The sequence below is a fragment of the Perca flavescens genome, chromosome 24 (assembly GCF_004354835.1).
Source record: "Perca flavescens isolate YP-PL-M2 chromosome 24, PFLA_1.0, whole genome shotgun sequence".
NCBI classification, from domain to species: Eukaryota; Metazoa; Chordata; class Actinopteri; order Perciformes; family Percidae; genus Perca; species Perca flavescens.
Genome location: NC_041354.1, coordinates 15,971,092 through 15,995,507, shown reverse-complemented (window position 1 = coordinate 15,995,507; position 24,416 = coordinate 15,971,092). Strand labels below are relative to the sequence as shown.

The 24,416-nt window shown below is 42.6% G+C and overlaps 2 protein-coding genes across 2 annotated transcripts in view; both read right to left on the bottom strand.

Moving 5' to 3' along the window:
• Positions 1-616: 616 nt before the first annotated feature.
• LOC114550736 (growth/differentiation factor 8) lies at positions 617-13,513 on the bottom strand. The gene is made up of 5 exons (XM_028571534.1): positions 13,485-13,513; positions 7,294-7,431; positions 5,402-5,592; positions 2,141-2,511; positions 617-1,336 (listed from the first exon to the last, which is right to left on the bottom strand). Exons 1-5 carry the CDS (start codon positions 13,487-13,489, stop codon positions 956-958), a joined length of 1,086 nt encoding a protein of 361 aa, XP_028427335.1. The 5' UTR covers positions 13,490-13,513; the 3' UTR covers positions 617-955.
• A 3,734-nt stretch (positions 13,514-17,247) lies between these two features.
• LOC114550678 (zinc finger protein 2 homolog) overlaps positions 17,248-24,416 on the bottom strand; it is a 15,328-nt gene continuing 8,159 nt past the window's right edge. The window contains exon 2 of the mRNA XM_028571439.1: positions 17,248-19,976. Within this exon, the coding sequence (XP_028427240.1) occupies positions 17,479-19,976 (2,498 nt within the window). The 3' untranslated portion in view covers positions 17,248-17,478. The remainder of the gene's footprint in view (positions 19,977-24,416) is intronic.

The window sequence follows — 24,416 nt, the reverse complement described above, 5'->3', positions numbered from 1 at the left end:
GGATACATTTAAAAAAAGGAAAAATGCAGATTCTGATTATTAGGCTACAATGTGTCATTTTTGGTTGGTTGTGTGCCGCGGGATTTTTTTTATGTAAAAACTGTGCCGTGGCTCAAAAAAGGTTGAAAACCACTGCTCCGGTGAACTGCGTATGATTAAAAACCTTACATTTAGAATGCCATTTTACTGAAAATCAAATAAACGAATAAAACACATCAATAAATAAACATGCCTATGAAATACATCCCAAACAAAAGTCCCCTGAAATAAATAAAAGCAAAACCTAGTTATGTCATTGGCATAGTCATTTATTCATTCATTTATTTAATATTGAAAAATATAAAAAAAAAAATTCTATACTTGCAGGGGTACCGTTAACATTCGATTAGAAGTTTAGCTTGATTGACAGGTCTCTCAGCCTATCCCTTTTCCCTTTGTGCTGGTCGTCAACTTGCTATGTATTTATTATATTAAGACAGGGCAGCCATCTCAGAGTAAGAACACTTTTGACTTTCTCTCGAGGACAAATCCCAGCGAGGGAGTTTGCAAACAAGCTTTTGGGACGGGGGCGACCCGTCAGCTCGGAGGCATTTAACGGGTTCATGTTTTTCAAAATAAAGGCACACGTGGAAGACGCCCTGCAGGGATTGTTGGGCTCAAATCAGGACACGTTTTCATAAGGATGGGAGGACAGCAAGCGGCAGGAGTTAGTTGATCCTTCAGAAAAACATCTCTTGTTTCAGAGTGTTTGGTCTGAAATTGGCCAAAAAAAAAAAAAAGCACAGGGTACGAAACTTCAAACAACTTCGGGAGTCCTGTCCTTGCGTCTCTTTCATAGACGGGATGTTGCTGGGTCTAAGTTTTTATTAACAAAATAGAGAGTAGTTTGCATCACTTTTGCTGAAAAACAAAGCTTCTGTGACCGAGCCGTTGTCCCGCGGACGCCTGGGTTCCCTCAGGAGCAGCCGCAGTGGTCCACCACCATGGACGGGATCTTTCCGTAGATGATCTGCTCCTTGCGGTTGAAGTAGAGCATGTTGATGGGCGACATCTTGGTAGGAGTGCAGCAGGGCCCCGCTGTGCCCCGCGGGTTGGCCTTGTTCACCAGGTGGGCATGTGGGTACTGCTGCAGGTGCATGTACTCACACTCCCCCGAGCAGTAGTTGGCCCGGTAGCGCTTGGGCGCGATGATCCAGTCCCAGCCGAACTCCTCGAAGTCGACGGTGAGCGGGTAGCGGCAGCAGCGGGTCTCTGCCGACTCCTCGTCGCAGTTGAGGCCCGAGTCGCGGCGGGATCTCTTGGGCGTGTCGAGGATCTTCACTTCGATGAACGGTTGCTGGAAAGGAATCGACAATGGACTCACAATGCAAAAAGATGGACCGCGTGCAAACAGTTCTGTCTGGTTTTCGACTACACTTAGGTTAGCTTCGGGTCGGTTTTATTTTAGGTCTCGCGTTGCCAGACCTATCTCCACAGCTCTGCGGTGTAACGTCCGGCTACACCACTGATGCATTCTGGGATAGGAGAAAAAAAAAAGCTCCGGGTTGTTTGCATTTCTTTAAACCAATCACAATCGTCTTGGGTGCTAAGTTCTGGACGCTGCGACGGTGGCTCTGCTAAATTTCGGGAAGTAACTTGCTTTGGTGGAACATTTGCGCCCCGCAAAGGAAAACGCCACATGCAATAATATATATGAAGTTTACCGTTGACACGATACAGTAACGTGAGCTATTTAAATTTGCCGATACATGGTTAAACCTCATTGGCTCTTACCAGTGGATCTCCGTGTGTACTTCGTCCACAGCAATCCCACCAATCGCTCCCAAAACGTCGCAGTTAGAGAGGAAATGCCGTAAAAATATTCTTTGTAAATCTTTACAATCATTCCCCGAAAGAACCGAGCAGGCCTGCCTTGTTGCACCATCCAAATTTTCTTCAAAACGTGCCATTTTCAGCGTATAGCTCGCTAGCTCGAAGTTGGTTGTTTCACGTAACGGATTGAGTTTGACAACGGCAACACACAGACAGCGTCAGGTGACCAGCCGGCGGTCTCCTAATTTCGTACGATATCTTACGTTTTGGCGTGCATACATTTTCATACGATATCATGCGAATGCGTTGTGTTTAGTGGTACACTCACCAGTCCTTCCTCTCCAGGCTCCGCTGAGGTGACAGCCAGATCTTCTCCACTGGAGTCGTAGGCGTTGATCTCGATCCCGTAGTTGGCCTCCGGCTGACGCAGCCAAGCCTGCAGCAGCGACTTGATGTCGACGCTCTGCCAGGACCCGGCGCCAGCGTCGGTGTCGATCTTCAGGGAGCGGACTCGGACCCGGGTGCCGTTTCCCTCCTTGCCGGGTCTGAGGCGAGAGATCTGCAAGTAGACGGTGGTGACCACGTCGGCCGGCCGCAGGTGCACCCAAAGCTGAGCGCGCAGGATGTTTTTGGGTTGGATCTTCGGACTGAGGTTGAAAACACAACAGGAGGACAACTCTTCCTGGGCGGTCGGATCAACTGGAAGAAACCATCAAAATGTGAAAAAGATTTTTTTTTCATACAAACTGACTGAGACGGTTTGTCCAACACTTTAGTCAAGGGCAGGATATTTTAAAACTACAGTACTGATTGCATAAAATTGGTTGTAAATATTTCTGATTGAACCTCCTAACCTTTCTTTAACTCGGGCCACAAAATTAAATTGAAATTGTTCCTGTGTTTTGGTTACGGATCGATTGTTCTGTCTGAATGTTTGTTTTCTAGTTTTCTGTTTTTTTATTAATTGCACTGATTCTTCTGTGGATGCAAGTACTCCGTGAAATTAAAATATAGTGAATACCGAAATCCACGTGTGCACAAGAAAAATCACAATCTAATGTGCTACAAAAACAACTAAAAAGATTGTGCAAAATGCTATGCAGATTGCCGGATAATTTATGTAATTTTATGCATTTTGCACAATCTGTTAGTTTTTATTTTCCACCAACCACATAACCACAAAACCCAGTTATCTTGTGTGCAAATTTGACATTTTTATCCTGAGGTTGTTGCAAAATAAAAACAAGGATTGTATAAAATAATCTGTAAATTTCCTGGCATTCTGCATATTCGATTATGGTGGACTGCGTCTGCAGGACAAAGGATTCGGTCATAGAAGCTTTGTTTTCAGCAAAAGTGATGCAGGCAATTCTATATTTTGCTACTAATCTAAAGTCAGACCCAGCTACATCTCGTCTATGAAAGAGATGCAAGGACAGGACCTTGAAGTTGTTTTAAGTTTCGTACTTTATGCTTTTTACAAATTCACAAATCAGACCAACCATTACAAAAAACAAGAGATGTTTTTTTTTCTGAAGGATCAACTAACTCCTGCCGCTTTCTGTCCTCCCGTCCTTATGAAAACGTGTCCCGATTTGAGCCTTGACCAGAACAAACCCTGCAGGGCGTCTTCCACGTGTGCCTTTATTTTGAAAAACATGAACCCGTTAAATGCCTCCGAGCTGATGGGTCGCCCCCGTCCCAAAAGCTTGTTTGCAAACTCCCTCGCTGTGATTTGTTCTCGAGAGCGTCACAGAAAGTCAGCAATGTTCTTACTATAATAAATACATAGCGTAGAGTTGACGACCAGCACAAAGGGAAAAGGGATAGGCTGAGAGACCTGTCAATCAAGGCAAACCTCCAATCGAATCTTTGTTCTTAACATTTAAATAATAATAATAATAATAATAATACTTTCAAAATAATAATCCATTTTATTTCTATATAATTCTGACTTTAAACTCAGAACACAAATAAGTGTTTCACATGTGGCACTAATCCTCTTTCGTACAGGTGACATGGTGTTACTACTAACTAATTTAATTTTAATTTGCAGAAAGATTTGTTTTTCCAAACACTACTTGGATTTTAACATCCCTCCAAAATCAAAATGCTGTCCGTATTTCGGATTAAAGCCCAACATTACGGTCAACAAAGACAGATACAAGGGGACGAAAAGGGGGGGTACGAGAGAGTTTTTAAAATTTAATTTACGAGCAAAATATAATATAATTTTATCTATTTTACTTAGAAAAAATTAGAAGAAATGCCATCATTTATCTGCATCACCATAGCGATGTTTTGACAGCATCGTCTTTGTCTTATTATAGCTTGATATGTTGCCAACAGCTGGCACATAAGCACTATTACAACTTGTGCGACGTTAATCATTTGTAGGTAGATGGCGCAATCCATTTTGGCGAGCAGACTTTTTTCGCAAATGTTAGCTTGTTAGCTTGAATGTTGTTGGGTTCGGTGTGAAAATGGATGGAAACACCATAAAATCTATCTATCCCGTCCTCAAATCTATCCGATGTACCAACTTGACTGCAAAACAGCACGTGACGTCATTACGCACAGGTTTTTTTATTCGCTTTTAAGCCGTTGGATGGAAACACACTTCCACCGACTTAATTCGCATTCATGTTTTTAGCGAAACGTCAGATAATTTGATTGACAAGTGGATGGAAACGTACGCTATGTTCCGATCAAATTGGTATACCGAAACGATTTGACTGAAGCGCACAACATTCAAGCAAACCGCGCCGTGTACCTACAAATGATTAATGTTGCGCAAGTTGTAATAGCACTACTGTGCCAGCTGATCGCGACATATCGAGCTATAATAAGACAACAACGACGCTATCAGAACATCGCTATGATTATGCAGATGCACGTAAATGCTACACAACAATGGGTTACACTTTACTTGAAGGTATCTACATAAGAGTGACATGACACTGTCATGAACGTGTCATAAACATTATAAACAAGTCATAAACGTGCATGACATAACGCTTCTTTTAGTTGAGTGTCATGCGGTTTTTGTCTGACAAGTTATGGTTAGGGTTAGGTTCATGGGTCATGACAGTGTCATGTGTTCATGACAGTGTCATGTCACTCTTATGTAGATACCTTCAAGTAAAGTGTTACCCAACAATGATTTTTGCTATTTAAAATAGCAGTTATATTTCGCTCGTGAATTCAATTTTAAGTCAGTCGTCTCCTCGTTTATATCGGTCTTTGTTGACACCAGCCATGTCTGCAATGAAAGCGGAATTACGTCTTCGTTTTACTGCTGACACAAAAGCAATTACTTATTCTGCAAGTAACGTTTCCATCAGCGTTTATCGCACAAGCCGTTTATCGATTAGGAGAAAACCCGATGAGATTGAACGTACAAACTTTGTGTCGACATTCATGAAATTCCATCGTATTTTACTGTTTCCATGAGGGATTTTTTCATTTGATATTACTTAATTCGCATAAAAAAAACGTATGGATGGCAACATGGCTATAGCGACACACACAAAAAAAGGAAGAAAGAAACTGCAATAAAAATGGATTTTTCGGGTTTGGTTTTAGTTACGCTTGGTGGCCATGGTGATGATGGTCTCTGTCGTGGCGTGGTCCTCGTCCTCCACCCGCGGGTCATACTGGTCCAGGAGCTGCGTCAGAGGGGGCGCTTTGGGGAGCAGTTGGCGGATCATGTCCCGGCTGATGTTGGGGGCCTGTTGGAGCCGCAGGATGCTGAGGATCTGCGACTTGATGCTGTGGAGCCTGTGGAAGAAGGGTTTAAGCGTGATTCGTGGTCCTGTGGAGGGTCGAGTAGGGACTCTAGAGTCCTAGTGAGAGAAACAAAGTGTCTCCCCTGTGCTTTCTGACCACAGTGGGACATCTGGAGCAGGAGCAGTTAACCCTCTCCTTGATTTCATGTTGTTTATGGAGAAGGAGAACCAGGAAATGAGTCGGGGGGAATGCAACGCCACCGACCCACGGCTGAGCGACGTACGTTCTTGCTTCTGCGTCGAATCGACGGCGTACCCCCGCAGAGCCCTCTGCGTCGCCGCAAACCCCCCACCGAGGCCTCCGCCGTAGCTCGATGTGCACCTTCCAAAAATGTGTAACTTCGCTTTGAAGTGACGCAGATCGCAAGGACTATGATTGGTCAACTGGTCCTGTGTGTTGATAGTCGGTGTTTCAAGCAGCCTACTCCCCAGTGGGGGAGTAGCAACATGCTGGTTCACTGACATCAGCTTTGCAAATAAACTCAGACATGTTGTGGTTACAATGACGGGGTTATACGTTCGTAAAGTGTCCACGTGTCAGTAACGTTTTGAAATTAGCACTGCGCCAGCAAGCGGTACTTTGTGGGCAAGTTGTGCTAAAGTTAACATAACATAAACTGGCTGGCAGACACCTCGCAAATGACCTCAGACTTATCGCCACCCCCTAAGCGTTCTGGCGGTGAAATGCACCGCGACACAAAGCAACACGCGACATAGGAGCGATGGCGTAGCTACGGCGTGGGGTTGACGCAGAAGCATAAAACAGCCGTAAGTTACATTTTTCAAAAGGGGCACGTCAGGCTACGGTGTAGGGCCTGGTGTAAGTTCAAAAAGCTGAGAAGACATTCACAAAAAAAAAGAAGACATTTTTCAAACTATTGAAAGTAAAAAAAAAGAAAAAAACTGTCCTTTGTTTAAACGAGGTTGTGAACACCGCTGGAGCCGACTTGGGCTCTTAACAAAAAGGTCTCACTCACAGTTCCCAAAGCAAAATGCTATGTTTTAACACTAAGCCTTACAAAAGGCAGACCAACTTAATTAACACAGGAGACACTAAAAGTTTGTCGATCAGAAAAAAAATAATAATAGGAAATTAACCCTCCTGTTGTCCTCGGGTCAAATTTGACCCGTTTTCAAAGTTTCTATATCATAAATTTGGGTTTCTTTTAACCAAACTGCCCCAAAATAACATGGGTGGTTCCATAAGACGCTCTTCACAAAGGAAATGAAGGATCAGATCTCTTTTTTTCATATGAAAAAGATGTTGTATTCAAATTTTATAGCATTATCCTGACTGATTGATCCATTACCTTCATTCCTCTGGTCTGAACACAGTCAAAATCATTCATAATTTCTGCTTTTTTTTCTTGCACAAAAATTTGAAAATGTCATATAAATGAGGTTTATTGACTATGAATTCCAAAAAATAAGTGTAAAACTAGTGCAAATAAATAGATCCAGTGGTGAATATATTGGTGTCAATGGAAAAAAATGCCAAAAAACGTTGAAATAAGCGACAAAAACATAAAATAAAAAAATAAAAAGCAAGCATAACGTTTGGAAAAAGCAAACGTAAAAACAGTGTCTAGAAGTCCAATTTTGACCCGGGAGGACAACACAAGGGTTAATCAGAGGATATCAGGATGAAATGAGATAAAATCAAATCTGCTATAAGTAATTGTCTTCTACGAGCCTCATCTGCTTGCTGTGCTCCCGGAAGTCGCAGGCCATGCACTGCTCTCCGCTCTCGGCCAGCGGCCTGGAGGTCTGGTTGGTCTCCGTGGGGACGCTCGCAGCGAAGAGGGCGGCCAGGCCGAGGAAGAGGAGCATCCTGGAGAGAAGGAGAGGCCAGTGCAGCGGCGCTGTCCGGTGTGAGCCTGTCCTCGGGCCTCATGGCATTATGATTGGCTGATAGGAGGGTCTTCTTTTAACCCTTGGGTTGTCTACAATGTATTATTATTACTATTATTACTTGTAACAGAGTATTTTTAAGTACTTTTACCTAAGGAAAGAATCTGAATACTTCTTCCACCGCTGCCTACCCGACACACTAACTCACCCCCCTGCATCAGGAGGAAACATAGTTATAAAGCCATTTGATCCTCACTGAGAAATCATGACTTTGCAAAGTCATGATTTTCTTATTTTAAGCAAGAAATGATGACTTTGTTTGAATTTTAAACTTTTCACATATTAAAAACAGAACATCAAAGTGGAATCTTCTTTTGTTTTTGTTGTCATGGTTGTGTATGTTCTGTTTCCGGTTTTATTTTGTAGTCTGTTTTTTTTCTCCCTTGTCACGTCTTGTTTTACTTCCTGCCTTGTGTTTTCCCGCCTTTTGTGATTGTCTGCCTCACCCTCGTGTCACCTGCTCCTTGTTTCACCTCGTTCACCTTTTGTATTTTGTCTCTGTTGCCCTTGTCTAGTGTCAGATCATTGTACGGTATTCCGAGAGAGTTTGTGTAAGTCTACCCCTTGTCTTGGTCAATATAAATGGTGTACTCATGTACAAATACAGTAGGTACAGTGCTGGAAATTGGCACATCTGATCTAATGTTTAAACATTTAATATGTAACATTTAAAACATTTAACTTCTTAGATTGAAAACGTCAAACAGAAATAGCTTATCTTCATACAAACATTCAGATAATTTTGTGCACTGCACAAAATGTGTATGGACCGTCCTTATTTTGATATTCCTAGGTCAAATTACAAAGCTGCTCTGCCCGGTGCGTTCCATACAGACACTAAAGGGGGATCTTTGTGTCGGTATGTGATGCTAAAAGCCAAGAGTCAGTATTTTACGAGTTGATCGGGTTGATCATAACTGTATCTACATGTGAGAAAAATTGTATGTCATTGTCTTTTGAATGTCGAACTACGTGTGACCTCCCTGATAAAAAAAGGTAGATAAAATGTTTCCTGCATGTTTGTTGCTTCTGTTATCATCACCAGTATCTGACAATAGCTTAGGTGACTCACTCACTTACTTCAGTCCACCCTTGGTGGCTGTAGCGCGTGAGGCGGAGCTACACCTGTCACCTTTTCTGCCGAGCGCCATTCCACCCTGAGGTGTTGGCTGCATCTCCAGACCGCATGCTATCATTGTGTGCCAAGTGTGGTCTGAAAGGAAAAAGCCAACAGGACTCTTTGTACTACTTGGGGCGCTTTAGTTACTCAGCAGTTGCGGCCTGTAAAATGTCAGAAAATGGTGGAAAATGGCTTTGTTGGCGGTGTTTCCCAAAGCCCAAGAAAATAATATTATTTTAAGTGCCCTTAATTCTCCATTATTATGCATTAAAAATGCCAGCTGGAGCAGAAACTTGCAGCCAATTGCGCGTTGGTTACAAAAACAGACGAAAGTTATCGTCCGTCACGCTTCAAACCGTCCCGCAGAGCTGCTTGAAAATACACGCTGACTATTTTCAGTTTGTCTTCAAAAATGTTTTTATTTCATATAAATGCAGAAATGTAGCATTTGCCATTTTCATTGCACAATGGTAGGTAGAGTTTCACAGGACGCATGGGGGTCAGTGTGTCTTTCGCCTGAAAGACAAAACCAGACCAGTTTTTATTATACAGTTCAGCAGCGCGAGAATAAGCTTTTAAAAGACATGGAAAAACTGACTGGACCAGAAATAGAATAAAAAAAATCTACTAAAAGATGTCCAATAGCGTTTCATTTTAGAGTGCAGCAAGCTTTTATTAACTTTGCGTCTCACCTGTATTCACCTTTCTAACAGTGTCCTCCTCGTCCGCGCCCACGCCCAGGACCATGACCATGCCCACGCCCAGGACCATGATCAGGACCATGACCGTGACCACGCCCAGGACCATGATCAGGACCATGACCGTGACCACGCCCAGGACCATGATCAGGACCATGACCGTGACCACGCCCAGGACCATGATCAGGACCATGACCGTGACCACGCCCAGGACCATGATCAGGACCATGACCGTGACCATGCCCAGGACCATGACCATGCCCGTGTTTGTGATGTTCACTGTCGCTGCCGCCGCTGTGGTCACGACCACCACTCCCACGACGACGACGAGGGCTATGCTCGATCCCTTCCATTGTCTCCACCCTGATGAGCATCGTGATCGCGATCCTTTCTGTCTTTCTGTGGACAGTTTCCCCCGCGGCAACCATCCCCGTCAGACGCGCCTCCGGGCACGGGGCCCCAGACGCCACAGTCCTGGTCCCCTGTGTTGGGCTTCAGGCCGTAGGCCTCCGAGGGGTGTTTGTCTGTTGGAGCACCAGATCAGAATCAAATAAAGAGATTTATTTCAAGAATAAAAGCTAGCTATTTCTATAAAATATAGACACATGACTAAACGAGAAACTTTTGCTCAAGTCTTTACAACAAAAGGATGAACACAAGAAGAGTTATACAGTACTGTGTATCTTACCTTGATGTCCGCCGAACATTTTCTGTCAATGGTGTTCGTCTTTGTGGCGGATGATTTCCTGACGGCACAGTATTAAAGAAAAGAAGACAGGGAGGTGTGTGTTCACGTTTAAGTTAAACCAGTTTGACTGGAAAATGACAGGCGTGGCAAATGACAACGTGTTAAGAAAAACAAGCAGTTTAGTCAGGTGAAACTAAGAACTGGTTTTCAGCAACTTTTAAGTCTGCCATCAGAAATAAATCTGCCAGTTCAGTTTTCTGAATGCAACACTGGTTTGCTTCTTTTTTTAAGAAGGACCCTCTATCTAAAAAAATAAAAATAAAAACGTTCCAGATTCAGACTTTGACAGGAAGTAGCGTTTTCTGTTGTGTTCAGCGGATCACTTCTAAGCAGATACGATCGTATCAACAACTGCCAGTGCCTTGACAGGAAACATGCTCATCGACTTAAACCTCTTTTTTATAAATTAGCTCTCAAGTTCTGCAAAATACTTATTAAAAAAAGTTTTCAATATATGCGTCATTCCCAATACAAAACCTGCATTTATTTGAGCTAAAATCCAAATGTATTTATTTGCATTTACAGGCAGGATGATCAACAACTTTTCCTGAATCATTGGCCCTTGTCAGTGGAAGGTCATTTATAAGTACTGTACTTAAAGTAACTATGTGTAACTTATGTTTCTGAAACAGTTTAATTTTGATTTAAAGGTCCAGTGTGTAACGTGTTTAGTCGTTCATTATCAAAATCTGTGTTGCCCGTTCACAAACGTGTCCTTTTTCATGAATATTTACCACCACCATCAATTCCAAGTATTCCTTTTGCCTTGAAATTTTACGTTAGCATTCGCATGAACTGGGGTGGACGCTCCATAATCATGCCGCCGAAGCGGGCAATCAGACCATATTCAAAATCCAAATTTCAGGAACAGGTGTCCTCTTCTTCGCCCAGAAAAAGCAAAAAGATATTGAAAAAAAAGCAAAAGACCGGCTTTTTGAAGCGTGAAGGCTACCGTAGCTGTAACACGTAATTTGAACTGCGTGGTGCGAGAGAGTCGATTGCAATTCACGATCTCAACGCTAGTTGGGAGAAATTCCCAGACGTTGGACCTTTAAATCTGATGCTCATAAATGACCTTTAACAGCAAACAAAACTAACAGTGACAAGAACACTATTTTCATATAGTTTTTATTAAAGTGGACATACTAGGGTTTTCCTTATGTTCTGTCATATCTAAAATGTTATGTCGGATTTTCATGTTAAACGTGGCCAAAACAATATATAATGAGGTAAACGTATTTTCAGATTTCCACGATTAACGCTCCAGTTTCAACAGTTTTTTTCTATACTCTGCTAAGTGTTATGCAACTCTAAGCCAGCCTTCTATGATTGGTCATCTGCTCCTGGTAAGCATGACTGGAGTGTTTTTTTAACCCAATTCCGGGTCACATTACTCCTAAACATTTCCGGTTATGTAGTATTTGGTTTAAAAGCCTTAATCTGCAATTTTTTACTGTGGAAATTGCTGCTATGTTCTATTAGTGTCCACTGATAACTATAGTAGCTACATGCTAATGGCAGTAAAATGTCATCTTGGCTGCCAATTTGTTAAATTCTTCCCAATTTCGGGTCACTGCTGAAGCATGTCCGATTGGTTAGTATTTTGGTTTCAGAAGGCTTTATCTGTTTCTTTGGACGGTAGAAAGTGCTGCTTCGTTCCACTACAATCTAACGTTAGCCTAGTGCTAAATATTAAGTAGCTGCATGTTAACGCGAGATAGCTGTAATCTTGGCGGCCAATGCTGGTCATTTCTCCCAAATGTCGGGTCACATTACTGTTGAAACGTGTCCGGTTGTGTAGTATTTGGTTTAGGAGCCTTTATTAGTGATTTTTCATTATACAAAGTCCTGCTATATACTTTTTTTTTAAACATGAAAGCATGTAAACATGTTCTAGTACAACACAAAATACAAGTATTGTCCTGAAAATGCTATAAAATAGTTGCCCTTTAATGCCTTTGCCCAGGGCCAATTTTTTCCCACGAAGTCAGGAAATGATTTACGACAGGCAGAACTGCTCTACAGGGCACACATTCTGATGGGTTAAAGATTTCGGTGTAACAACAGGTAGCAGGAGGTTTCTTTATATAGGCCTAATTGCATTTACATTTTATTTTAGAAGTTATTTTAGAAGTCTGTTGTAGTTATGGCTCGTAGTTACGGAAGCGTAGTTCCGCCACGGCAGAAAAAGAAAATTGTGAAACTCTTCACGTTATAACATGATAAGTTATTGTTACAACGTGATACATTATCTTGTTAGAACATGAAACTGCTGTTTGAATAAAGACACGGCGTGCGGACGACTACATTGCAAATTATGGCTCATAAACACAATTGAAGTTGTCATTCTTCCTTCTGCACAACCCCATCCATTTCAAAATCCTTCTTAGTGTATGCGTACTTATCACAATATGATCCACCATCCTGAACAGCAGCAGAATCTCACCATGTCTCAGCCCAAGCATGAAGAAGAACTTAATCAAATTGTTTATGCGAGCCATATTTCGCTATTTATTCGTCCGCACACCTTGTCTTTATTCAAACAGGAGTATCATGTTCTAACGGGCCGGCTAAATTGCATGTGTAACATATGCGGAGCGGATGCTCCGACACTACGCTTCCACCATTCGTAGGGACCACCTGACGCCATAGTACTATGTTGCCGACACTTTTGTGTCCGGTCACAGCATAGCAACCCATAAGACTGACACGCGATCGCACACAAGATGATCAGCAAAACACAGAGTCCTGTGGGCTTTTCCTTTGACACCAAACTTGACACACAACGATAGCATGCAGTCTGGAGATGCAGCCAACACCTCAGGGTGAAATGGCGCTATCAGTTAAGGTGACAGGTCTGACAGGTGGAGCTCCGCCTCATGCGCTCCAGCCAACAAGGGTGGATCGAAGTAAGTGAGTGAGTCACCTGAACTATTGTCAGATGCTGGTGATGATAACAGAAGCAAAAACACACGGGAAACATTCCTGACTTCAGATCAAAATAAAGATTTTGTTTTTCATCAGGGAGGTGACATGAATACCGGTAGTTCAAGATTCAAAAGACAATTGAGTACATACAATTTTCTTCACGTGTAGATACGCTAATGATACGGAAAGATTGGGTTTGCTACATGAAATAGGAATGAAAATTAATCTAACGTTAGCTGGAATTCAGTTATGTCTGAGTGACGACCACTTTAGCTTAAAGCTAACTAACATTATTTAATAGGGGTTTGCAAAAAAAATCGATTTGTATTTGAATCGTGATTCAAGCTCTACCGATTCAAAATTGATTCATAGATTTGGAAAAACAGATTCATATTTAAAAAAAAGAAGAAAAAATTGATACTTTATTGATCCCTAAAGGGAAATTCAAGGTCCCAGTAGCTTAAAGACATCACACACACAACATACATCATAACAGGAAGTTAAAATAACAAATAAACAAATCCACATGAATGTACGAAGGGATGTCTTATACATCCCTTAGTACATTCATGTGGATTTTGTATTTAGTTTAATTTTTTTTAGTTGAACATATTGCAAACCACATCTTTAACAAATAATAAAATAAACACACACTCCTGTGGTCTTGTAGAAGTCTTGAGTTTCTATTGTAAAATGATAAAATAATATATATATATTTTTCAACACTGACAATTGCAAAAGCTTCATTGTTGATGGACAATATGTGGTAATAAAAAGTAGATGATGCGCCTGCCGTCTGGGTTTGGTCTGTTGAGATGTTTTAAAGCACGTTCTAAGAAAGGACCTAGGGTAGCCTCTATTGGTCAGAACGGAAAATTTTACAGGTTCTGTGAGATCTCCACAGTTGTGATTTAACCATCCCAGCATACATGTGTGCTTAGGGTGGTAACTGGTTTAAAAAGAGCAGAGCATGCATGATCAGTCTGTCCAGACTTTTATCTCCAATCCGTGTTTCTCCAAAGTTATCATTTTAAAATGCTGTAGTGTCCAAAAATCCACAGTAGTCACGCTGGTAGTGGATTTAAGTTTGATGGAAGTATTGTGGTTATTCAGTGTTCAAAAATACCTCAAAATCCTCCAGCGAATGTGTCCACACGCCCCAAATGTCATCCAGATATCTGAAACAATGTATTTTACATGTAATTACTTCTCTCATGTGCATTAAGTTGAATCTATTTTTATGCCCTTAGAAAAAGAAGAAAAAAAAACCAACTCACATTTGCAAGTCCAACACATGGAGCAGCACAACGGTCATCGTCTTGAAAGTTCACTTTCTATGACAACAGATAGAAAAATCATCAATTGACTACAATAATTCTATATCTGGTCTTTTACTGTCTGGGTTTCTCTCAAATATGTGTTTTTTAATGGCTTGTATGCCTTCCTAATATCAATATTTGTGTAGAGGCTCTCAATATCCATAGTAAATAAAATAGAAAGATCAGGAATATGGAGTTATTCAACTATTCCAACAAAATCATAAGTATCTTTAATATACTTAACTGGGGGGCGTGACATGGGCGGGTCCATTGGGCTAGGGTGCTTGTCAATTTGACAGTTGTGATTTCCAGTGGATCAAAATACTGTCACTTGGCTGCCTGTTCTGTCAATCTTCCCAGCCCTCGTCACATGACCAATTAATGTTTCCATGACGACTATCCAAAATTCTGATACCATGGAACCAGCACTAGAATTGTTTGTTTTTTTTGCGAGACTGAGCATATAAAAAAAAATGTGTATTGTATTCGAATATATAATTTGTTTAAAATGAAAACAAGTGAAACTAATAATGGATGTGATTAGCATGATTTCTATCCTATCCAATATTTCTAAGCATATTTTCTATGCTGTATTCTGATAAAATGCAATGTGTTTCTCAAGACTAAGTGATGTAAGTGCTTCCACCTCCCCTTTGATGAGCAGTATCATAGAAATAAAAATTGATTCAGGATTCTTGCAGGTTTCAGTAAGTCAAATTTAAGACATTGTAAGACCATCAAAATACACCTACACGACGCAATTACCAAAGAAATATTCAAATCAAAGAAATTCTAAAAAAATCATTTTATTTCAATGAATTCAGTCATTAAAAAAACATTAATTTAATTTACAGAAGCAAAAAAAAGAAAGAAGAGTAACTAGCCTGCCTAGCGTGAAGCTAGGAGCTCAGGCACGAGTGTAACTTTAGTAGTTAATAAAACAGTTGAACTGAACTGAGTCTGGGCATTTTTCATGACCGTAACCTTTCATAGTTTGCAGCGAGCCGCGTACCTGGAGCTGGGTACCGCTTGTAACCAACGGTGGAAATCGCTCTGATTTAGCCATGTCTCGTTAGAAGAACACTTCCCCATTTTTCCACACCAGCCGAACTTAAACAAACTCTGAGGAGACGCAGACGTATTTCGCCGGCAGGTATTGCATTTATCGCGGGATTTGTAGTTTTATCGCCGCGTACGTACCAACACCAATATCGACCCCAGAAAGAACTACAACACACCGAACCAAGGTTCTGCTGGTTTTGTTACTGAGCAAAGACTCTAAAGCTCCGCTTTGTAGGCTACAACTCCATATTTTTTCTTTTTTGCGGCCAGCGTTCGAGGGTAAAACCTATATTTAGACCTGACTAAATGAAATTGAAGACCTCGGATGAAAATCTGTCCGTTTAGACGTCTTAAGGCCTTAAAGAGCCCATATTATGAAAAATAAAAATCACTTTTTCTGGGATTTGGGGTGTTATTTTGTGTCTCGGGTGCTTCCACACGCATACAAACAAATATGCTGTTTTGAGTGAGATACGGTTTCTGAATGATTCCTGCCTTCAGTCTCTGGGCGAGCTGGTCAAAATCGGCACAGCTTTCTAAGTCAGTAGCCAAGATGAGGTGGCGAACCGCTAGCATGTTGGAAGTGTGCCCTCGTTTAGAAGAAGTCTCCAGGCTAATCCTGGCTTGTACTAACTGCAGCTGGAGAAACAGCCTTTTACGGTCTATGGAAACAGCTAGCTAGCTGATATGATCCTTACCTAGCTAGTGCGCATATGCTAGTGCCAACAAAGATGATATAGAAGAGGTCTCACTTTGTAGCTAAAACAGAGACCTGAACACACAGTGTAAAAAGAGGAACTGCAGCAATGTGCAGTACAACAAAAATATGGGGTTTTGTGAAAATTAAACCATGTAAACCTATTCTGTGACAACCTCAAAATACAATTATAACCTTAAAATTAGCATAATATGGGCGTTTTAAAATTTAAAGTTCCTAATTTGACTTTTTGAGACTCCGCGGGAACCCTGTTGGTTAATGAAAGGCTTAGGGTTAGGCTCAGAAAATGGTTCACATAGCTTCATGGGGCTTTAACAATGCTTAAGTCAAAATGGCTGGGTCTGGAAGGAATGCACGGCCAAACATTAAAATATATATAAATTACAATAATAATCAGAATTTTTATACTGACTTTTTAATAATTTTTATGACACTTTTTTTTTTTTTTTTTTTTACTATACTACGAGTGTTGGGCAAGTTACTCAGGAAGTGTAATGATACTTTTTACGTATTACTCCATAAAAATATAGAATTATATTACATTACTCAGTCCCTCGCACCTTTTTTTATAGGTTGTTGCAGCCCAAAAGCCTGATTTTGTGGCAGCTTTTGTAAAAATAATTTCGATGAAAGTTGCAATTTCTTCTGTGTTTTTGTTGCGATGAAATTGGGGGAAGACTGTAAATACATAAAAAAAAAAAAGTTCACTGCAAACTCATGGTCCTCTCTTCCCCCTCCCCCCTCTGTTGGCTTCAAATAACTCACCGTTGTCGGCTACAGCCGCTGAACAGGCTACACGTCGTAAACAACCGTGGCCGCTTGCCTGCTCCTCCGGTAACGTTAGCTAGCAGTTAGCATGGCGGCATTAGCCTCGGTTAGTCAGGACCAGTCGGGATCACTTTACTGGCTGTGTCTCAATTGTTTTTATTTCAAATATTTTAATTAAGAAGTTCATGTTTCAAGTTTAAGTACATGGACTCTTGGAAAATCCTTTTTTTTTTTACCGTGGTATCGAAATCGCCATCGAGAATTGTGTTATTTTACTGGTATTGGCACAGACTACTGAAATTTTTGGTATCGTGACACTCCTAGCATCTACCGCATTTGTGTGTGTGGGAATAACTGTGTTTGAGACGCGGGGGTTGAAACACCAGCAGCTTTTAGCGACTTCAGAGTGACAAATTGTTACAGCGTACTTTGATGTTAAAATGCGTACGGGTTGGCAGGACGATCTGAATTGTTCTTTGGCTGTATGCTTTGTCAATAACGCGAGGCGTTCCGAGTCACACGCGTCTCGTCTTCGTACCAGAAACAAAGGTAATGAATTTGGCGACGTAGGTGTGTTACGTCAACCCGCTAGGTCGGTGGCTCTGGTTATTGGTCAACATTTGCGGCAAAGTCTTTATGTTCACTCTTCACAGGGACAGGAGTGAATGGGAACTTGGCGATATCAGTCTCTTCCTCCAGCCCTTGAAGCTGCTCTCCCTCCTGACTGACCCGGAGTTCCTCCTGTTCCTCTTTAATGTGTGGGGGCTCCGGGTCCTCCTGCTTTACCCCCATGCGTACCCCGGTGTGGACCACTAGGTCTTGGCTCAGACTTCCTCGTTCTGGAAAATGCTCCTCTCCTGTATGACTACTGTGGATCAGTGCTGTGTGAAGTCCTGTGGGAACCTGCGCCTGAGAGCTGCTGAACAGTTTGTTGGCAGTATGAAGCTGGGAGATCGCCCCAACACACTGGTGGCTTACGACCTGCGACTTTAAAGTGACGCTTTTCTCACAAACGATGCACCCAGGTGTTTTTTCTTTGCCGTGGACAGATGTGGGTCTCGTCAGACGTCCCCCCGTCGCAAGTCCTTCCTTGTTCTTGTGCGTCAGCAGAGCGCAACCGTCTTCGCATCTTTCACGATACTCGGAGATGCTGAACGGCTTCGTGTGAGTATCGCGTCCTGTATCGCTGACAGAGACGTGCTCGGTTTTCAGAAGTTCTAGACGGGACTGAGGTTGGCCGGTCAGTTTGCAAAAAACGCCGCTTTCATCAGTCCTGGCTTCGGTTTTAACCTTGTCACCAGCGCCACCAGCGTTACATCCATTGCTTGCGGGAACTTTTTTAGATCTCTGATAAGTGAACCCTGACTTATGTTGTCTGGTCTCTTTCCAAAACCCAATGTCATCGCTGTCGTCAGCTTCAGAGGCCAGTTCTGTCGTTTTATTGGCAACTGGTGTTGAAGGTCTGGCTGCTTCTGGCCCTTCACGGTTCGCTACGTTAAAGCTAATTCTCCTTCTTCCACGCTGCGCAAACTCCCCGAGACACTTGTGGCGTTTGAGCTGAAAACGCCAAAAGAATCTCCTGCCACAGACGCCGCAGCTGAATGCTTTCACCCCGGTGTGTTTCACCATGTGGTACGTCACGGCTCCTTTGTTCCTAAACGCCTTGCCGCAAACTGAGCAGCTAAACGGTTTCTCTCCGGTGTGCGTTTTCAAGTGGTAGTCCAGGCCTGCTTTTTGACAAAACATTTTACCGCACAACGAGCAACTAAACGGCTTCTCTCCCGTGTGAGTTCTCATGTGTTTATTCAAATTATCCCTGCGATTGAATGTTTTAGGACACACGGAGCAACGAAATGGGTTACTTTCGGGATCCTTCCGGTGTTTCTCAGTCTCAGGTTCGGAAGAGTCATTTGCATTGTCTTCGTTGTCCGACTGTAAACGTGTATCTGGATCTGAGTTCCGGGCTGCTACTGGTCCTCCGCGGCCCTCTCCGTCAGCCGCTGTTTTCGTCTGTTCAGCTGGTCTTTGATGAAGCTGTGAGGACTGGCGCCCGACGCATTTATGCCTTTTGACCTGTTCGGCCCAGGCAAATCTTTTGTGACAAACGCTGCAGCCGAAAAGTTTCTCGCCTGTGTGGATTCTCTTGTGCTTTTTCAGATTCCCCCTCCCACGGAAAGCTTTACCGCACACTGAGCAGCTGAAAGGTTTCTCTCCCGTGTGGATGTTCACGTGTTCCTTTAGCGTACCGCTCTGTGTGAACGACTTCATGCAGAAGGAACAACTGAAAGGCTTTTCTCCTGTATGAGTTATCATGTGCGTCTTCAGGTTTCCGCTTCCACTGAAGGTTTTGCTGCATTCTGAGCAGCTAAAGGGTCTCTCTCCTGTGTGGATTCTCGCGTGTCTCTTCAGATGGGACTTTGTTACAAATGTTTTCCCACATTCAGAGCACTGAAATGGTTTCTCACCGGTGTGGCGTCTTGTGTGGTCCTTCAAATGTCCAATGATGCAAAAGCTTTTCCCACAAATGGAGCAACTAAAGGGTTTCTCTCCTGTATGCGACCTCATGTGTATCTTCAGGTGTGTCTTGGTGACAAATCTTTTCCCACACTCAGAGCAGCTGAGAGTTTTTTCACCAGCCTTACATCTCGAGTCATTTTTCAGAGAGTTTAAACCTGACCGAGGTAATCTGGTCTCCTTCCAATCGGCGCTGTCATCAGTCTCGGGTTCAGAAGAGTCTCCAGCCTTGTCGTCAGTATCTGGTTGTGAACGTGCATCTGGATCCGAGTTTGTGGCTGGTTCTGGTCCTCTGCAGTCCTCCCCATCAGCTTCTATCTCCATCTGTTCAGTTTGTCTTTGAGGAAGCTGTGAGGACTGAGCTTTCTCTTCATCATCTTCACTCTTCACAGGGACAGGAGTGAAAGGGAACTTGGTGAGACCAGCCTCCTCCAGCCCTTGAAGCTGCTGCTCTCCCTCCTGACTTATCCAGAGTTCCTCCTGCTCCTCTTTAATGTGTGAGGGCTCTGGCTCCTCCCGGTCCATACTGGAGCTCCACTCCTGCTGCTCAGGGGGAACCTCTGCTTTAACCACCAACAGCTGCTGGACGTCTGCAGAAAACAGGAAACGCATAATTAGGGAAAAAAACAAAAATTTTAAGTCAAGCTTAAAATGTTTATTCAGTGTGCCGATCTGCCGCATGCAGCAGGCTTTAACACAATGGCTAGTAGTCGTCATACTTCATTTTTCATCATCTTCCGCCACATTTTGTATCGCAGCGTTGCAATCACACGCTCCAAAAAATACACCAAAAAGTGTGAAATGTAATCATAAAAAATAAATTTAAAAAAAACTACGCTAAATTTCCCCATAGGATTTAATTGGAATCCGGGGTGAGATCGAAACCACCCCTCTTTGGGGCCATACCAATCCACCATACTTTAACATATATATTTTAACATATAAATGATGATTAAAAGGTCATTGCGTGATGTAGTAAATATAGTAAATTAACATGTTTCACTCTGAATGGAGAGATGGCATAGTGAGCGGGGCTGCCAATGGAAGGTGCCTTGCTCAAGGGCACCTCAGCACTGCCCAGGAGGTGAAATGACACCTCTCCAACTACCAGTCTGCACTGTACTTGGTCCGTGCGGGGACTTGATCAGGCGACCCTCTGGTTCCCAAGGCAAGTCCCGACAGACTGAGCTGCTACTGCCCCTGAACAGACTTTACAGCTTTAGCGCGTACCTGTTTTTATATCAATGAACGTTACATTCAAGCCATTGCCAAACGAGTTGATACAAAGCTAATTAAGACTATCCGCTTCACAAAACACTGTATTTGTCAGTATGGCTACGTTTAGAACATGCTGTCGTCCGGCGACTTTCGCGAGCAGAAACTCAAGTGAAGATAATGACCTCTTCTGAAGAGTCTTTCATGTTTTTTAAATCCTCCGTGCCTTCCTTGGCTACTAGCAACTGTATGGAGGAGGTGCGTGCGCGAAGGCTTGTGTCATGTGGATGCAACAACAATGGTGTTGTCAATACTTGGAATTCCTCATTGGGGCGACAGAAACTACGCACTATAGCCTTAATGGGCCTCCTGCTTACCTTTGCCAGGTCGAAAGCTTTTGATGCACTGTAAAACTGATATTACTATACTGATTATACTAAATTAAACCATTGAATATAACATTGTTGAGTTGTGGTGATGGTTATGCATTGAGATTCTATTATGACACTTTTTTACTGAAGTTGAGTAACACGGATGCATGTGGCATTTAGTTTGCTTCCCCATATAGAGCTGTAGCCATGTTTATGACTTGGGTTACTGTTTAACCATTAACCTTTAATGTACATTTTACATATGAGCAATATACATGCAGTATATATATTTTACACAAGTACTTTGTATAGCTATCATTTGCAAAAATTGCACTGGATGAAGCAGAATACTCAAACAAGGGTGCACAGTATAGCGTTGTTCCAAAGGTATTTACATCATGAATCACCTATTTTAAACACATGCACAAGTTAAAGTGATGGTTACATAGTATTTGTGTATTCATCAACATGTGCATAAGCAATGCTGTAAAAACTACAGAAATGTGTTGCTTTGTATACATTTCATTAAATGCATTTAATAAGTCCAATTAATGTCTTGAATTCATAAGATGCCTGCTCATGTGTAACCTGACTCCGCCAGATGGATTGCTTCGTATTTGCTCGGCATATCCATCTGGGAACTTTCCGTTGGAGAACTTTTGGGAAGGGGTGAAAATACTGGTTAGCTGATTGGATGAACCATCAATCAGGGCCAAATCAACCAATCAGATCCACGAAGCGTATGAAAATACAACCACAAGCCCGCCCCTGCTGCTGCAGGCAAAGCATAGCTTGTTAGCTAAGCAAGCAACATGTCAGTAAAGGATATTTGCTGTTTGTGTAATGAGAATTTAGTAATAAAAGGCACCATTTCAGGTTCCCGGACCGCTGTCTGAAAATACTGGTTAGCTGATTGGATAAACCACCTGTCTATCACCACCTAACCCGCCTCAAAACCAATGCTGATTGGCCCGGTCGTTTGGCTAACGGCTCCAAATTTTCTCTATCTCAAGATGCCAGACTGATCTGCGAGTGGAAAACTGGAGCTCGCGAGATCAGGACGGTCTCACGAGGCTAGCTCATGTGTGCCACCTGGTGGCTGTTGTGGCGCAATGAACTACTGAAGCCACAGCAATACCTCGTACACGGTAATCATGTGGAATAAAACCAGTAACATATGTACTACTACTACTTCTCCTGTCATTAAGCCAGGACTCCAGACTAACTTTTTTTTACTAGGAGCACTGTAGCCACTAACTTTTAGCCAGAACATTTTAGGGGCACAGGCAGAAAATTTAGGGGCGTACACCTAAAGGCAGTGACACAAACCCGACAATTGGCTGTCGGACAGTCTGGCGAGGTCGGTGACTCGAGTCTGTTCGGTGTGTTCCGTGCTGTCGTCCGTCCGAGGAGCTCTCAGCCTTCACACAAGTGTTCCCAAATGGCCAACCTTCCTGTGCAGCCATGCTAAGTGCTAGCTTGTCCAAACCAACACAGTTTTACTCAATAAAGAGCTGGCAACGTCATACTCAAAAACCATGGCTCTTGCGGAAATTAAAAAAATTGCTATTTTTCTGTTTCAGGTTTGAAGCCAAAAATGCATCCAAAACTCCTTAATTTAGGAAATTATATTTGGGAACACTTTTGACATTTGGGAAGGACAGTCCCCCTATTAAAAAAACAGGCCAAATGTCCAATTTTAATTAAAGGAACACGCCGACTTATTGGGAATTTAGCTTATTCACCGTAACCCCCAGAGTAAGACAAGTCAATACATACCCTTCTCATCTCCGTGCGTGCTGTAATGCTGTCTGACGGTTCCAGCATTAGCTTAGCTCAGCACAGATCCTGCAGGTAACTGGTTCCAACTAGCCTACTACTAGACAGGCTTTCTGCGAGCATATCACTCCGCCCAAGTACTATATTCTTCCGCCTGAGAATATAATTCCCGGTTTGTTTACAGTTAGAAGACGGCTGTGTCTCATGTTACGTTATTTTTTGTACACGCTGTGACTAACCCTTCCCAAATGGCTAAAGTCTTCCCAGTTGTCCTTCCCAAGTTGCAAAAGTGTTCCCACATGTCCTACATTCCTATCAGTTTCCCTAATTAATTAATGATTCCCTTACTTTCTCTAATTAACGACGGTCTAAATATTGACTTAGTATCTATAAATAATGACTTAGTTTCACTAAATAATGATTTAGCTTCTCTAAATCAAGTGTTGATAGACAAACCTAGGACATTTGGCCTGTTTTTAATGGGGTGGTGGAGTGGTCCCAATTGCCTGACCCAAATGGCAAAAGTGTTCCCAATTGTCCTTCTCAAATGGCAAAAAGTATCCCAATTGTCCTTCCCAAATGGCTAAAGTCTTCCTAGTTGTCCTTCCCAAGTTGCAAAAGTGTTCCCAAATGTCCTTTCCCATAAATAGGTTACCAGGGGCATTAAAATTTGAGAACAAAAAGTTTAAGTTTTTGACCAGGGAAGGGGAGGCAAGCAGTTATAGGTCAACTGCTTCAGCATTCCCCCTTCTCTGGTAAAAAACTTAGAAAATAGCACTGGAGGTCAACGTCCACCCATAGAAGCATAAGTGTTCCCAAATGTCCTTTCCCAGAAATGGGCTACCAGGGGCGTGAGCCTGTTGGCTTAGAGCCACTTACTGGGCCTGTGAGGTGAGACTGAGGGCCCTGGAGGTCAACGCCCAGCCATAGAACATAGAAGCATAAGTGTTCCCAAATGGAAAAAGTGTACCCAAATGTCCATTCCCAGAAACAGGCTACCAGGAGCGTGAGCCTGTTAACCCAGGCTTAGAGCCACTTACTGGGCCTGTGAGGTGAGACTGAGGGCCCTGGAGGTCAACACCCAGCCATAGAAGCATAAGTGTTCCCAAATGGAAAAAGTGTTCCCAAATGTCCTTTCCCAGAAATAGGCTACCAGGGGCATGACAATTTGAAAAATAAAGTTAAAGGTTTTTTTTGTTCTTCCCTTACTTAAAATGGGACATTTGGCCTGTCTTTAATAGGGGCATTGGCTCTTCCCAAATGTCCTTCCGAAATGGAAAAAGTGTTCCCAAATGCCCTCTTCCCAAATGGAAGAAGTGTTTCACATTTAACAGTGGAATATTGACACGAAACCTGTTAAATTTTGACAACAGTGTTCGGTAGAATCAATGACCAAATTTTGGTGGTCCTGGACCCATGGGAAGGGTCTCTACTGGCCCCTCCAGAAGGGATCTGGACATTTGGGAACATTTCTGCCATTGCACTATACATTTGATAATCCTAACACTGTACTTCCCTTAGTTGAAAGTGGGACATTTGGCCTGTCTTTAATAGGGGCATTGGCTTTTCCCAAATGTCCTTCCGAAATGGCAGTAGTGTTCCCAAATGTCCTTCCCATATGGAAGAAATGTTCCCAAGTGTCCCAAATTATAAGACCCAAAGGTC

Excerpts from the sequence above, each read along its gene's own strand:
- LOC114550736 (XM_028571534.1), bottom strand. Across the intron at positions 2,512-5,401 it reads CATCACCATGGCCACCAAGC|TTGATCCGACCGCCCAGGAA; the intron begins GTAACTAAAACC and ends GGTTTCTTCCAG. Across the intron at positions 1,337-2,140 it reads AGCCTGGAGAGGAAGGACTG|CAACCGTTCATCGAAGTGAA; the intron begins GTGAGTGTACCA and ends ATTCCTTTCCAG.